Source organism: Mytilus trossulus, chromosome 9, assembly GCF_036588685.1.
Source record: "Mytilus trossulus isolate FHL-02 chromosome 9, PNRI_Mtr1.1.1.hap1, whole genome shotgun sequence".
Lineage (NCBI taxonomy): Eukaryota > Metazoa > Mollusca > Bivalvia > Mytilida > Mytilidae > Mytilus > Mytilus trossulus.
Genome location: NC_086381.1, coordinates 46,504,398 through 46,520,207, shown reverse-complemented (window position 1 = coordinate 46,520,207; position 15,810 = coordinate 46,504,398). Strand labels below are relative to the sequence as shown.

The window sequence follows — 15,810 nt, the reverse complement described above, 5'->3', positions numbered from 1 at the left end:
TTGTTTAATCCCTTTACTAGTTTTATTCCATTGGAAAATTCTTTTTCTCAATTTATTTCCTTCATTTCCCCCGCCTTTTTATGTTGTAATTCAGAAACCGACTTCTCTGTCATTCTATAACAATAATTTTATTTGATTTCATTTCAAATAAAACCTTTTATTCATTGTCTTCCTTGGTTTCAAGTTCATGCTTATCATACTGGAATTCAAAAAAGCTGTGTATATTTGTATGTCTCTAACAATATTATTGATACATATCAATATATTTTTCAGGAAAAGTAAATATTTTCACACCATACTCAAGACATCTCAGAAATGCCCACTACCAGGGATGGAGAGTTGATGTGTGCACATCATCATCGTAAATTTAAATATTATTGCATAATGCACGATGAACCATGTTGCGACAGGTGTCATAAACGGACACACAATAAATGTGTTGATGTTTTAACATTAAGTTGTATTCACAATGTTGAACGTTCAGCTGCTTTCAGCGAATTAGAAGATGAAATAGACAACTTTACATCCAATATAAATTCTAATGAAGAAAATAAGAAATCTCTTTTAAATAATTTGTTGAGAGAAAAGATTGAAGTGCTCCAAGAGATAGAAAAGAATAGAGCTATCTGGAATAACAAATTAGATCAAATTCAAACTGAACTTCAAAATGAGCTTGGACTAGTTTTCGACACGATGAAAGAAGAAATTGATGGAGACTTAGATGAAATTCAGTACTTGAGACATTTGGTTGATAATTCGAGGACAACAAAGGATGAAACTTCTGACGCACAATGTTTCTTAAACATGAAACGATTGAGCAAAGCAATTCGCCAAGCTCATTTAAAATTAGAATCATTATCTTCGGTGAGTAGATTGCATGATGTAAATCTGAACTTTTCACCAAACGTAGAACTTTTAAACTCGCTGGATTCCCTAGGAACTATTTCCCTTGATGCAGAACGAAAGCACATGTCAATAGAACAATTTCATTTAAAACAAGCACAAACCATTTCTTATCAGAAGGAAAAAATGAACAGCAAAGCAGGGAAATCGAGTTCTGTACAATCTTCACGCTTTTCACGCAAGTCACTCGAGGCTATAAATCGCCGTGAGAAATTGGAACCATTCAACCCAACAGCTTTGACAGCATCGTCTGAATGTGATGAAATAATTTTCATGGATAGAGACAACAGAAGATTAATTCTATACGATGAAAATGGAAAATGTAATGGTTGCATTAATTTGGCTGTAAAACCGGACGAAATTCATATTATTAATGAGAAGGAATTACTAGTTATTCATGGCAATCCGCCGAAAAAAATAACAGTAAATTTAGACGCATTGCAATCGAGTAGATTTGAGATATCCTATCGATTTCAAGCTTGTGTAATCATTGCGTTATTTTTGTCGTTGGTATTATATGTAAGACTTTATAATGAAAATTATGTTACCATTTTCGACCAGTGTGGTAGGTTTTTATCAATATTTATTGTCAATTTTATTTTGATATCGATCTGTCGATTTCTTTTCGATGGTATGTCACAAACTGCATCAAATATGATCAAAGGAAAAATAAAGAATTCTTCTAGTGGATCAAATCGGAATGATACATCTCTATCAATGAAAATTGCCAAACAATCGAGCTTGCTTGAAGAGTTTTAAAACTTTTGTTTTGGATACTACAACACATTAAACGAAGAGAGAAAGATAACACAGTCGTTTGTTTTCCTTGAAACGTTAAAATGGTATTAACATATTTCTTACATTATATATATTTTGTAATGGAATCTTACGACAATTAAAATTTAGAAGCGTGTAATTATCCCAGCGGCACCAGCTTATGGAGTATATATGTCTCAATTGATACGTTACTCCAGAGCTAGCTCAAAGTACGTTGATTTTGTTGAACGAGGATTACTGCTTTCTCAAAAGTTGCTAAGACAGGGCTATGAACCAATCAAATTAAGGTCATCACTCAAGAAATTTTACGGTCGCCATCATGAGCTGATTGGCCATTATGACAAAAGTGTGTCAGAATTCATATCTGATATTCTTCCTCAGTCATAATAACCTTCCATTATTACTGAACTGAACAAAGAAATAACACGACGGGTGCCGTATACGGTGCAAGAAATGCTTACCCCTCTGGAGCACCTGATTTCACTCCCGGTTTTTAGTGGAGTTCGTGTTGTTTCTTATTTATTATTTATAACTGTTGATGTAAATGTCCTTTGGTTTTTTGAGTCCTTGTTTACTCCTTGCTTTTGATTGTTATTGTCTTTATTTTGTCATTTGGTATATAATTTAACATTTTTTATTGCATATTTATTTGAAATGAACGCTTATTCATGATATAAGTTAAGTTTGGGTCGTAATAATTTAACAAGGTTTAGTTAGTATGGGATAAAAGTTATTTTCTCTTACATGTCTTATTCATAACAAAAGTACAAAAGCACTTGTGAAAGAGAACAATAAAACAAGCAGTATTTATATATTTTTTGGTGCATAGTGGTACTGTGTGACTTGCTTTTCAACTTCTAGTATTTTATTTTGGCATTTTAAACCTTTTTCGATTCAAGCTTCACTGATGAGTCTGTTATTGACAAAACGCGCGTCTAGCATACAATCATTTGACTCCTGGTATCTATGATAACTTTATTGACGAAGATATCAAAAACATAAAGATGTAAAGATAAAAAAAAATCATCGCTGACACTGGTATACAAAAAGTTTAAAGCGCTAGTAACTGCAATTACTTATACATCTTAACCTTATGTTATTTGAATTAATCTATATCCTGTATGACATACTAAACTTAAAGGCAACGATAACTTACCGATGTTCAAACTTTGTATTAAACGAACTAGTTTTTGTTATTTGTTTTCATTCATGAAAGCCTATAGCTTTTACGTCCTTCTACTTTGTATTCTATTTTATATGTGTATCATCATACACTTAACATATAAATAAGAATATATGATGAATTTTTAGTACCAAAATGTCTTTCTTTATCAGATACATTAATTTGCTACCTGTTTAAAAATCCAGAATAAATACAGTTATGGTTAAGGTTCTTGAAAAATCCGCTTAAAGCTGAAAGCAATACCAACATTTCATGCAAGAAGTTACAGTATCTTTTTGTACAAAATGGAGGGATGAATAAAAAATCCGGTATTTTCTGACTTGACCGCTTTAAAATTTTGTTGTAAAACAAACAATGGTACTAAGCTTATAATTGTGTACGCAAAAATCGTGTTTCCATACGCAAGATGCTTCCATGGCGCTCAAAAAAAAGTAGGAAGTACATATCAAATATGGATTTAAAACAGAATAATATGAAAAGTTGTGCTAAATCTGGCTCAGACTATCTTTGCCTGTGAGTAGAAACCCTAGTGTTTTAAATAGTTCAACATGTTTGCAACGGTAATTTACCAAAAAGATGTTCGTTTGAATGATATTTCGTGACAACGGAGAAGTGCTAAATAGCGGTCTGGTTATCACCTCGTGGACTAAATGCAAAAACTGTAAACTATTCATTAGAAAATAAACTGTTAATGTCATGCCAAAAGAAAGACAAAAACACAAACAACAGTACACTGAACACAACATAGAAAACTTAAGACTAAGTAACACAAGCCCCACCAACAATCTAAAGTTCTTTCAAGTGATCCGGAAGAGATCATGGTCCACATGCGACATCTGTCGTGTAACTCCAATAAAATACATTGACAGTTAAAATATTTCTATGCACTTGAATAAAAAATGCATTTTGTAATACGGCAATATTTTATTTTGGCATTTTCGTCTGAAATTCATGATGGTATTTAATAAGATAACATATTGCAATTTGCTTCCTTTGATTTTTCTATCACAACAACTGGGAAAATACATCCTTTAAAATAAAGGCAATAGTAGTATACCGGTGTTCAAATGTCATCATTCGATTGAGAGAAAACGAATATGGGTAACATACTTAAACCGAAGAAACACATAACTATAAGAGGAAAACAAAAGAACAAAAGAAGCACTGAAATGCAACCTAAAAAAACGTTAACTTACAAAGAAACGAAATAGTTGATTACAACTGCCATATTCGTGACTTGGTACATGACATTTTAAGAATGAAGATGGTTGGTGACTAGCCAAACCTCCCGCTTTATGACACTGTTAGAAAAATATCGCTGAAATGACAACACTATGTGACAGAAATACAGAACAGACATTCATCACAGAAAACGCACAAACAAATAATATAATAGTCGACACAACATGCAAACTGCATAACACAAAGGAACATAAGAAAAGGATTAGTCTCTCCAGCAGTATGACATTTGATCCTACACATTACTCTACAACTTAAGCTAAATATAAAACTAATTTGCTACATAACCGGATTCGAGATATGCCTTCAATTTAATAGTAACCGTGCAATAGCATCCGGTATATTTACAGGTGACAAGCCATATCATGCCAGTTGCAGTATGATCTGTCTTAGATTTTGTTTTATCATTGATGGTTTTATTCTGTAAATTTACTTTAAAAAAAAAAGTAAAATTATAAGATACATTTGGATTTTTTTACCCTACTTTGGCCTTATTTGTCATAAAGTTTATAAATTTTCGTTCTTAATGCTGGTCGACTACGAATCGTATTTGATGTGGCTTTCTACCTCAGGAATATATTACCTTAGCTGTATTTGGCAAAACATTTTAAGGAATTTTGTACCTAAATGCTCTTCAACTTCGTACTTTATTTGGCTTTTTAACTTTGTTGGATTCGAGCGTCACTGATGAGTCTTTTGTCTGGCGTAAATACAAAATTTAATCCTGGTATCTATGATGAGTTTATTTTCTATATAACGCTGTTAGTTCAAGTGTAAATTGTTGATCTAATGTAAACTAAACGAGGTTTGGCGTACTAAAATCAAAAGCTTGGTTTTTGATGAGTGTTTTTTTTTTAATGTGGAGTGTCGATGCTATGAAACGTGACGTTAATAAAACGTCACACTTTTTTCAACTGTTTATATTGAGAAAGACTAACGGTACCTTTTTAAATTTTTATTTGAATGTTATTGCTTTTGGATGAAATTATATATATATTGTTTAAACAAATTAATTTATTGTAAAAGTTTTTAAAAAATAATAGCCTCTTTATGAAGAATTACAAGAACAAATGTGTTTGTCTTTAAACATTTCAAAACCACAACCGTTAATTTGAAAAGGATGTTTGTGCATACAATAAAATTTGTTATTTGTACTTTGCATGTTAAAAGGTGACAAATGTAAGATATACAATGAATTATATTTGAAATTTCTGGAAAAAAACTTTTCCCGGATAAGGTTTATATAAGAATTTTAAAAAGAAGCTATTTTCTAACATTAAAACTTAAACACTGATTAAAAAAAAAGAATAAAAAAAGGAAACCAAATAATAAATGCTCTATTGGTCTATTTTCAAAAAATAGTTTTTATACTTCGGAGCCAATTATGGAAAGTTCTAAAGTCAATCAAGCTTTAAACGCAACAAAAAAATGCAAACAAAATTTCAAATGTATATTCAATTCGTAATTGAAACGAGTTCTAGAAGTTACATTATAAGAGACGTTTAGAAGATACCAGGAGCATAGTCAACATCCATGCGTCCAAGAAAAAACAACAATATGGCCAGAAGGAAAGAAGATGAAAAAAATATTACAAAAACCACAATAATAAGCAGAGAGTAACAAATTCCTATAAAGTTACCTGGGAAACGAACAAGCCATATACAGTTAACAAATTCAAATTATGCCTTCTGTAAACCTCTACAAGGAATGACTTCAAATCTTTAATATCAACCCCTAAACAGCAACGTTATATGGAATCAAAATATGCAACACCAGTTCTGCAATAGTGTACCAAAAGAAGAAAATAAAATCAATACTAATACGCATGCGCTAACGAAACGTTCACTGTGTGAAGTTGATCAAATCCTATGTCATATAGCTTAGTCCTGGTACTTTTGATAATGAATTAGTCCTTAAAACTATAATTGTTGTGATAACTTAGATTAAGTCATATAAAGCAACTAAACGGTAGGTTTGGTGATATCTTCTACACATGTTGTATTGCATTTTTAATGAAAATGATGCGTCTCTCTGTTCTAAAACATACCCGACAAAGTTAAAAATGCAGTCAATAAATTCATATTACTTTTTTAATGATTGTGTTTCGTTACAAACTTTTTTCTTACCTCAAACTGTTGTTGTGATACGAGAATTTGTATGGCAATCGTTTTTCTTTCTTTCCTAGAAAGCTTTTTATGTTAATCCTTTTTTAATCTGCTGTTTTCAATCTGCTTTTAAGAATGATTATTTAAAGAGTACAGATATTGGAAAGGTTCTATACTAAAGGGCTTATGCGTATGTGTTCTCCAATATATTTTTTCATTTTTTTATTATCCACGTTTGATTCCAACCGCCACAAATAAGGTAGTAAACAGTAAATCATTAGTATGATTATTATTTGTTTATCAAATATATTACTGATTTAAAAGTGTTTACTTGCAGCATTTTGAATACGAGCACGATAACGATATTTTTTTCTTTTTCTTTTTATAGAAAAGTGGAAAGGAAATCCAATTCCACAAAGTTGGTTAAGCTTCCTAAAACATTTTAATATACCTAAGATTTCGTATTAAAAAATGAATTAAAAAAAATACCGAACTTCATGGAAAATTTTAAACGGAAAGTCCGTAATCCTTAAGTAATTGCATTTGTAGCATATGTTAATTCGTAATTGGGTTAATTGTCCTTTTGGACGCTTGTTGTTTTTACTATAGTCATTAAAACCAGTGAGATTCAGGGACAACATCTGTTAAGTCTGCATGCTGTGAATTGGTAATATCATGGTTTAACAGGTAAATATTGTATAAAATATACCGTTCTAAAGGTATGGTCTGGACCCTGGACTCTGGACTTTAAGGTTCTGTTTATTTTTGGAGAAAGAAACTATAGACACACCATCATCTTTCTAAGCAGATATTCGTATACCGCTAGATAATAGATTTCCTATTCTCTGTGATTTTGTTTTATATTTATTAATTTCCATTTTTCTCGAATTTTGAATTTTGAATTTTACCATTAGTTTCAAGTGTACTTTCAGAAATCATAAAACAAGAAGTTATTAGGGTAACCAAAAATATTGTGTACATGCTGAAATCCAAGTACAAATTTATTTGATAGCAAAAGGTTTTAAAAACCGCAACCATAAAATTAAAACATGAATGAAAAGCGAAATCTAGACATTAAAGGCTTTTATGAAGTCGACAATAAAGATAAAACTGATTATCTTTTATATGAAGACTAAACAGGTGACAAGTGTCATGTTTGACACTTAGTCAAATCTTTCCGTACTTAATAAGACATAGGTTCCTATATAGTAGTACTGTAATCGGAAAATTCAGCTCACCGAATAAACCATATCATTGATACTTCATTAACATTTGATAAAGATATTTTAAAATCGATTCCTGAAACGGCTTTTGGCAAGGTTTTTTTTATTACTTTGAATATTAAGCAGGGTGTAAGTTAAATAGTTGATATAGTACGAGTGTGTTGTCATTTATTGGATAAAACAAAACTTTTCAAGCTCATGCAAACATGTCATCATGTAGGTGGACCTGAATTATATATCCTACGGGTTTTTTTTTTATCTGATCAATCGTATTTAGTTGTATGTGTACTTTATGGATCTCGTATTGATAAATGAGAATGAACGGAAACGATGTATGAAAATAAAAATAAAATATGAAAATATTTATTTAAATAATGATGATTCAGATTGTCATGCTAGAATAAAGTAAGCTATATGTTATCGTCTTAACCAAATAAGTATTTTTCTAATAATATTGACTTATATAATTAGATCATGTAAGGCCTTCTTTTTAACATTAACATCAATGATTGTATAACATTATAAGTCAGAGAAGTAGAAGTATGTACGTGTATAATGTTGAAATGTGCATTTATATTTTATCCTGGATACTGACGAGAACAAAGGAGATGGTCATAGAACATTCTGATGTATAACTTTCAAATGACCAAACTTTTATTATTTAATTTCTATATCAATATTCACTAGGAATCATTTATACACATTTGTAACTGTACTAAAAATGAAATGTATTAAGTAATATAATAGTTATGTGACCAGTTATTTAGGGGATTAAGATAATCAAACCCAGCATGATACTGGTCTAGGGGTAATTGGCATCAGCATGATGTCTGATAAGACCACTGCTACAAAGGAGCTGGAAATTCGGGCTTATGTCTTAGAGTGATTAGGCCTAACTCAGAAATAAACCAAAAGATGTGTTGACATATCATACATCAAGCGTCAGATATAAACCAAAAGATGTGTAGACATATCATACATCAAGCGTCATACAATTTCATGCAAGGCTGTTTCTATTCTACCGAACCAAAAAATACAATGTCTGACCTAACGACGTTTTCATAGCAAAAACTTTTTAAAATCTAGAGCTGTATCGTCATTTTTTTCTGTTGAAAATATTTAGGAAAAAGTAAAATAACAAAAATACTGAACTCAGAGGAAAATCAATTAGGAAAGTCCATAATCACATGGCAAAATCAAATAACAAAACGCATCAAAAACGAATGGACAAGAACTGTCATATTCCTGACTTGAGTCCGTAGACATTTATATTCCTTGTTTTCGTATTTTGTATGATAGTCAATTCCAGTTTCCTTGACTTTATCATGAAGGTTAGTTTGTATTGGTGGAGGAAGCTAGAATATACCAGGTGAGATAACCAACTGTCGGCAGGAAAACTAACAAAGGCTCACTGGTTCCCTGCTAGCTGGTACTCAGACATCTATAAAGCCAAGATCGATACAAGTGTTCCTTGGCTTTATCATGAAGGTTAGTTTGTATTGGTGGAGGAAGCTAAAATACCAGGTGATAAAACCAACTGTCGGCAGGAAAACGGACAAAAGCTCACTGGTTCCCTCCTAGCTGTTACTCAGCCATCTATAAAGCCAAGATCTATACAAGTGTGGTTAAAAACCAACTCATCAACATTAAGGAATCGAAAATATTCGGGCTTTTTATATTTATTTAGATATTGGTTTTGGGGGAATGCGAACATCATATACTTTAACTATTTTCAGGAAACATTTTATATGTGCAATACAGTGATATTGTATAATTGGGTCTAAATACTAATCATTCATATATTTTAGAAAACTATTTAATCCAAGTTCAAATATATTATTAAAGTCGGGTTTTTTAAAATAGAAAGGCTAATTGTTTCAAATACAGTTACACATTTTAGTTAAGGATAGTTGGCGTTATTTTTTATTTGATTTTTTGTTTGCAATTATATAGTCATGCATTATATCTTATAATAATTTCATGTAAAATAATGGTTAGCTGTTTCAATGATTTTTCGGGTTGAACATGACAAATAAAATAATTTTAAGAATTTCAAAGTTTAATTTCTACTATACAATATGAATAATTGTTCATTTTTATTATTAATTTCATCATCGTTAATATTTTTATTATTATTATTATTATTATTATAATTATTATTATTATTATTATTATTATTATTATTATTATTATTATTATTATTATTATTATTATTATTATTATTATTATTATTATTATTATTATTATTATTATTAGTAGTAGTAGTAGTAGTAGTAGTAGTAGTTGATTTTATTTTGGTTGATGTTTGTACCATATCATCAAGTATCAATTATTATCGCTATTTTGTGGATTTTTCCTTTGATCTTTTTTTGTGATAATTTTCATATCATGCTACTCGCTTGAGATGGAAAAATTATCGCTAGAAACTAAGGACGCCACGTGCGTTGTTAACGAAATTGACATTGAAATTGACAACGTCGTCATAGGTAAAATAGCGATAAACAGATTATCATTGGTCATCTCAACTCGATTGCTTTTCTCACTTTCGCTGTTCCAGCTCAAGCGAGAAAATCATTCTTGTTGAGATAATCAACGATAATCTATAAATAGTGTAATAAATACAATTTGTAACGAAAAAAAAGGTTTAGATATTTGCTGCGGTTTTTTGTACCCGAGAACCTCCTCAAAGGCTAATTGTAATGATGTTGATATTGAATTAAAGCAGAATAGAGTGCCCATACTCGTGTCATCAGATGATTGTTAAACCATAAAAAAATGTGCGTAGCGACCTTGGATTTAGTTCACGGGGTCTGGTCCTCTGAACACCTGGGTTATCAATTTCTACATAACTCTTGAAAATGATCAAAGTCAACAATCTCAGGTCAATTGAAATTAAATTTATTGCAAAATTATGATTCCAGAGCAAATAAAAGGACAAAAGTGAAACTTAAAATCCTGAAAGAGAGTTCAATATTGTTGAAAATAATGCAATAATTGTCATAATTTTCCTTTTGATTTTGAGTTTCTAGTTCCGACAAGCTTCATGTTCCCACAAGGTGTGTTAAAAATTTGGTGACATTAAAAATTCAAATAGCTCATAACTCTTAATAGATTTTATTACTCTTAAGGTTATTATTAGTTCTCAAAAAGTGTTAGATGTGTCTTTACGACTATCACGAATTTCATATTTTTTTTGCAAGGTTTTCTTGACAATCTTTTGTTAATTGACTGGAAAACACATTTGTTTCGTCAAATTGTCCAGCTATACAATGATTAACACATTTCTTTTCTTTTTTTATTTTAGTATAAGACTCTATCTCTTTTCTTAAAGATTTAACTAGCTGTGTGTAAATAACTCAACTACAGACTTGGTCCTTGTTTTAAATAACTATTTCAAATTTAATTAAAAATCATCCAATTTGTAGTACTCACAGGAACCACAGAACAATCTAACAAAAATGAAACCACAAAAAGGATTGAATTCTTAAATATGGTTTGAAAAATTATTTATGTAGATTTCATTTCAGCAAGAAATGCAAAATTTAACGATACAGACTATTTTGTGGCATTTTTCATGGGCACTGTTAATTAATAATTTGCTATTTAAGAAAAAATTTCAGCTAACATTTACATGTGTAGAAACAAATAAAGTTTGACTTTGTTTAGTTTTTTTATCCCATGTATACATTTTTCTATTCAAAGGTTTTCACATGACGATTATTTTTGGGGGGATTTCGTTTAAGATATTTTTTTCTTAATAAAACCGCCTTGGTCATATTGATCTGAAATCTTATATTTTGTCCGCTTGACAAGAGTTTTGTCTTTTTTTAAATATTTCTTTTTTTCAAGTTTGCAATACTCAACTTCTGTTAATAAAATACATTGAATTCATTTGTTGTTCTATCTAAATGATCTTTAACTTTGTTTATTTCTAGGGAATTATAACAGCCACATATGCCATCTTTGTTTCAGGGAAAACGGTACTATTACATTTTCCCAGCTCTATAAAATGGTCATTTGTGTATCCAAGGCAGGTGAAGGAAGCAAATTAGTAGCGCTGTGATTGGATGAAAGGGTACAATATATTTTTTTATTTATCTGTGAATAACTGCAGTGTATATATTTACAATATACATTTTGAAACATTGAAATATTTTCTAGAGAATTATTCGAAAAGACTTCCAAAATTTGACAAAAGGTGCAAAATGACGGTGGGCATGTATAACATAAACAAGTTACGTTAAAAGTTGGTCATGCTACTATTTGGCTTTAATTTTTAAAACAGAATAATAAAGTACTAACACCACATATAACTGTTTAATTCAGGTTTCTATCATAAAAAGTGGTAAATTCAGAAAATGTTAATATTGTCGCCTATGGCAGAATAAATAGTACCGTTTTCTCTTCATATACAAAAGTCATACAAGTAATTAACACATTTCTAAAATATGTAAATTAACGCATTGAAGAATACAAGTCTTCATGAAGTTCTAGTATAATTCATGAATATTTAGAAAATGTAGAAGAAAGAATAATCTTATTATTTGAAGTTCAAGTAACTCAGAAAATAAAAACTATTGAATCAATTAATTTGAACCAATGACATTGCATGCAGTTTAATTGTTTAAATATAGCTAGTTAAAAATCTTTTCAAGGAAACGATAAGGTCTCAAATTAATACAAGAAAAAATAACAATATGTGAATCTTTGTTAATCTACAAAATTAGACTAAAAAAATGTGTGATTTTTTTCTGAATTGTGAGATTTTTTAGTCGATTCTCATTTGAAGGTCAATCTAAAAAAATCAAATCGGCTATTTTACCTGCGTATGGTGAAAATGACCTTGGATTTTGAAATAGTATGATAAGTTTTTAGAACAATAAAACAGAAATAAAAAGATTTAAAAAAGCATCCTATTATCCTTCAGAAGATAATTTAAAAAGAAATTTCCACAAGATATCATAAAATAATAAAACAAATATTACAAGCCTTTTTTTATTTTTTGTTAATTATCTCTTCTGTATTGAGTACGTCATGCCACTTATTTTTCTCTAAGATTTTCAGTTTAACCTTTGACTTTTAATAGTAATGAGATATTTATGTTCACATTACCAATTTTAAAGACCATTTGTTTTATATAATTCGTATAATGTAGGTAGATTTAAAATGTCATCCACGAAATCATAAATAATAATTGGTATTTATTTGGAAAATAAACCCGTTAAATTACTCCGAATTAGTGATAAAACGAAACAAATGATCACTTATTGGCAACCGTCAAGTGTCTTATCAAGATTACACAAGTGTGTATATCTATGCTGATTTGGAGAATTGATCAGTTTATCATTTCTAATGTCATTGATAGTCATTTCATTGGTGGCATATATATAACCATGGCTTAAGTATACTTTAAACATATATATAGCGATAAGCAACTTATTAAGCGATGAATAACTTTTTAAGACTTTTAAATTCGCTCGTCGCCGTTAAATCTTGACCCTTAACTTCACTGTAACAGTCACGATTCGTGTCTTAGAGATTTTTATTGCCATGAATCCTAAATAAATTACAAATTAGAATTCGATAAATCTTTTTTCTTATAAATCATATAACTCTTTGACAACCATAAAATTCAAGTATAAATTTATCAGAATTGCGCAAGAAACGACCTAGTACTCTTGATTATTTGAAAATAATGTTTATGATGATTTTAATTTTTAGTATTATCATTTAATTATCAGTAAGTATTCATACTTCAAAATTTTGGATCGTTTCTTTTCATCAAATTCCTACACAATGCAAGGTATTTCATTTAAATCATGAATTAAATGGTTATTTAGATTTTAAGGAATATATTTTATAAATAACGAAAAATATTTAACTCATGATTAAATTTTCTTTTGATAATTTAAACAAAATAAATTAACATTTAACGTTTTAACATTACTATTAATTTCCGAAATGTTTATAAGGGAAGGCAACTCTCAATGTACCAAAAGGGACACGATTATCAAGATAGCACAAAATCAATTAGATGACCCTAGAACTACAAATAAAGACCAAGACACAAGCCACTGTGATTATTATCTGTAAAATAAGACTGCAAAATTAACGTCTATAGTTTAATAAATGCATTTTTTAATGGGATTGTTTAAACTTTTATTTATGATAGCTTATGACGTCGGTTTATTTTAGCTAAACATATGCGTGCCAAAGCGTATTCTAATGCAACAACGTTTGTAACGTTCATTTTGATTGGATGACGTCACTTATTTACACGGCATCAATTGACAATTGATGCTATTGGACGTACGAGCAAGCGCAGACGGCATATTACAGGTTTTAAATACATGTTTTAACGTTGTTTTCTGTCAGTTTCATTATTATGAAGATAACAATATTGTATTTTAAGCGCCGACGGCAGTAAACTTAATTTGCGACCATCAAATCCCCAATTGATGCCGTCGGAGCTTAAAATTCAATACAGTTATCTCCTAATTTCTACTTTTTTTTAGGAAGGGATATATATAGCAAAGAAAAGATGTAATATTATTATTATTTAGATATATATGTTTAAGTTCTATATTGCCTTAACAATCTCTCACTCGTTTGCCAAGCCTACGAAGCTGCGTCGTAGATGCAACATTGAAGGACTTCACATGTCCCCCAGTATTAAATGCTTTTTGTCACGATAAAAAGATCTTTTAACTTGGTGCATACATATTTAAAAGCGAACTACAATCTCTCGATATTTGTATCTTGGAATTGAACAAGGTCATGTTTTTTCCGACTCAATGATGTCTTACCAGTTAATTCATTAGATGTTGGATGCATGATTTTTTTATTAGTTGTTATTGGTTTCGAACTAGCTACCGGTAACTGCAAGTACAATGTACTCTTAGTGTTGAACCGAGTGTCATTTTGCTGTGGGGATGTATAAGTACCCTGCCACGTCCACTCTGTGTTTTGTTTAATCACCAGCCCAGTAGTCAGCACTTTTGTGTTGACATAAATTAACATTGATATGGTATAACAAATCAGTGATTTTTAATACAGTCAGGCTTTTCTACCTCAGAAAGGGATAAACATAGCTGTATTTGGCAAAACATTTTAAAAATTGTTGGTCCTCAATGCTCTTCAACCTTGTACTTTGTTTTTCTTTTTAAAATTTTTTTGTTCGATTGTCACTGTATAGACGAACGCGCGTCTGGCGAAAATATGAAATTTCAATCCATGTATCTATGATGAGTTTATTTGATAGTTGAATTTCTGAGTTATATTGATCTGACGAGTTAAACCCTTTTCAACTCATTTTTATTCTTTTATTCTTGTGTTGAACTGTTTTATCACTGTCCCAGTTTTGGAGGAGGGTCGGCGCGCCTTATAACTAACAAGTTATACCTCGTCAAATTCTTTATCGGACCACAGATGAATTATCACGTTGTGATTGGTTAAACGCCGTCCAATGGTGACCCCCCTATGAGACCGTATGGGGTTAGTAAGTTTCATATGGGGTTCATGGCGTGTTAATGGCGACGTCATTATAAGTTATATGGTTCGCTACTGACCCCATACGGATCCATAGAGGGTTAGTAAAATCCATAGGGGGTGAGGCCGGAGGCCGAGTCTCCTATGCATTTTATTCACCCTCTATGGATCCGTAGGGGGTCAGTAGTTAACCGTATAACGAATTTATCGGACGCTGGAATTTTTCTGCGGCGTTTTGTTGAAAAATAAACAATGAAACACAACAACATTAATAGATGACGTCGCCATTAACGCGTCATGAACCCCATATGAAACTTACTAACCCCATGCGGTCTCATAGGGGGTCACCACGTGACGGCGTTTAACCAATCACAACATGATAATTCATCTGTGGTCCGATAACTATTAATGTTGTTGTGTTTCATTGTTTATTTTTCAACAAAACACCGCAGAAAAAGTCCAGCGTCCGATAAATTCGTTATACGGTTAACTACTGACCCCCCTACGGATCCATAGAGGGTGAATAAAATTCATAGGAAATTCGGCCACCGGCCTCACCCCCTATGGATTTTACTAACCCTCTCTTGATCCGTAGGGGGTCAGTAGCGAACCATATAACTTATAGTATGTGCATGTCCAAAGTCAAACGAATTTTTAATTCAGTGGTTGTCGTTTGTTGCTGTATATTATACTTCAGAATCTATTTCAAAGATAGAAATTGTCCAAAGGCGAGCTGCTCGGTATGCCTGCAACAGGTATCATAATACTAGTAGTGTATCAAACATGCTGAACACACTAAACTGGCCAATTTTAACACAACGCAGACTGCGTGCACGACTGGTTATGATGTACAAGATCACACATCATCGTGTTGCTATACCATCTAGCACAA

The 15,810-nt window shown here is 31.0% G+C and overlaps 1 protein-coding gene across 1 annotated transcript; it reads left to right on the top strand.

Moving 5' to 3' along the window:
* Positions 1 to 315: 315 nt before the first annotated feature.
* On the top strand, positions 316 to 11,482 carry LOC134684672 (uncharacterized). Its single transcript, XM_063543976.1, has 2 exons — positions 316 to 1,248; positions 11,366 to 11,482. The coding sequence occupies exons 1-2, from the start codon at positions 316 to 318 to the stop codon at positions 11,480 to 11,482; spliced, it is 1,050 nt and encodes a 349-aa protein (XP_063400046.1).
* Positions 11,483 to 15,810: the final 4,328 nt, after the last annotated feature.

Excerpts from the sequence above, each read along its gene's own strand:
- LOC134684672 (XM_063543976.1), top strand. The coding sequence starts at position 316 with ATGCCCACTACCAGGGATGGAGAGTTGATGTGTGCACATCATCATCGT. Across the intron at positions 1,249-11,365 it reads ATGGTTGCATTAATTTGGCT|GGAATTATAACAGCCACATA; the intron begins GTAAAACCGGAC and ends GTTTATTTCTAG.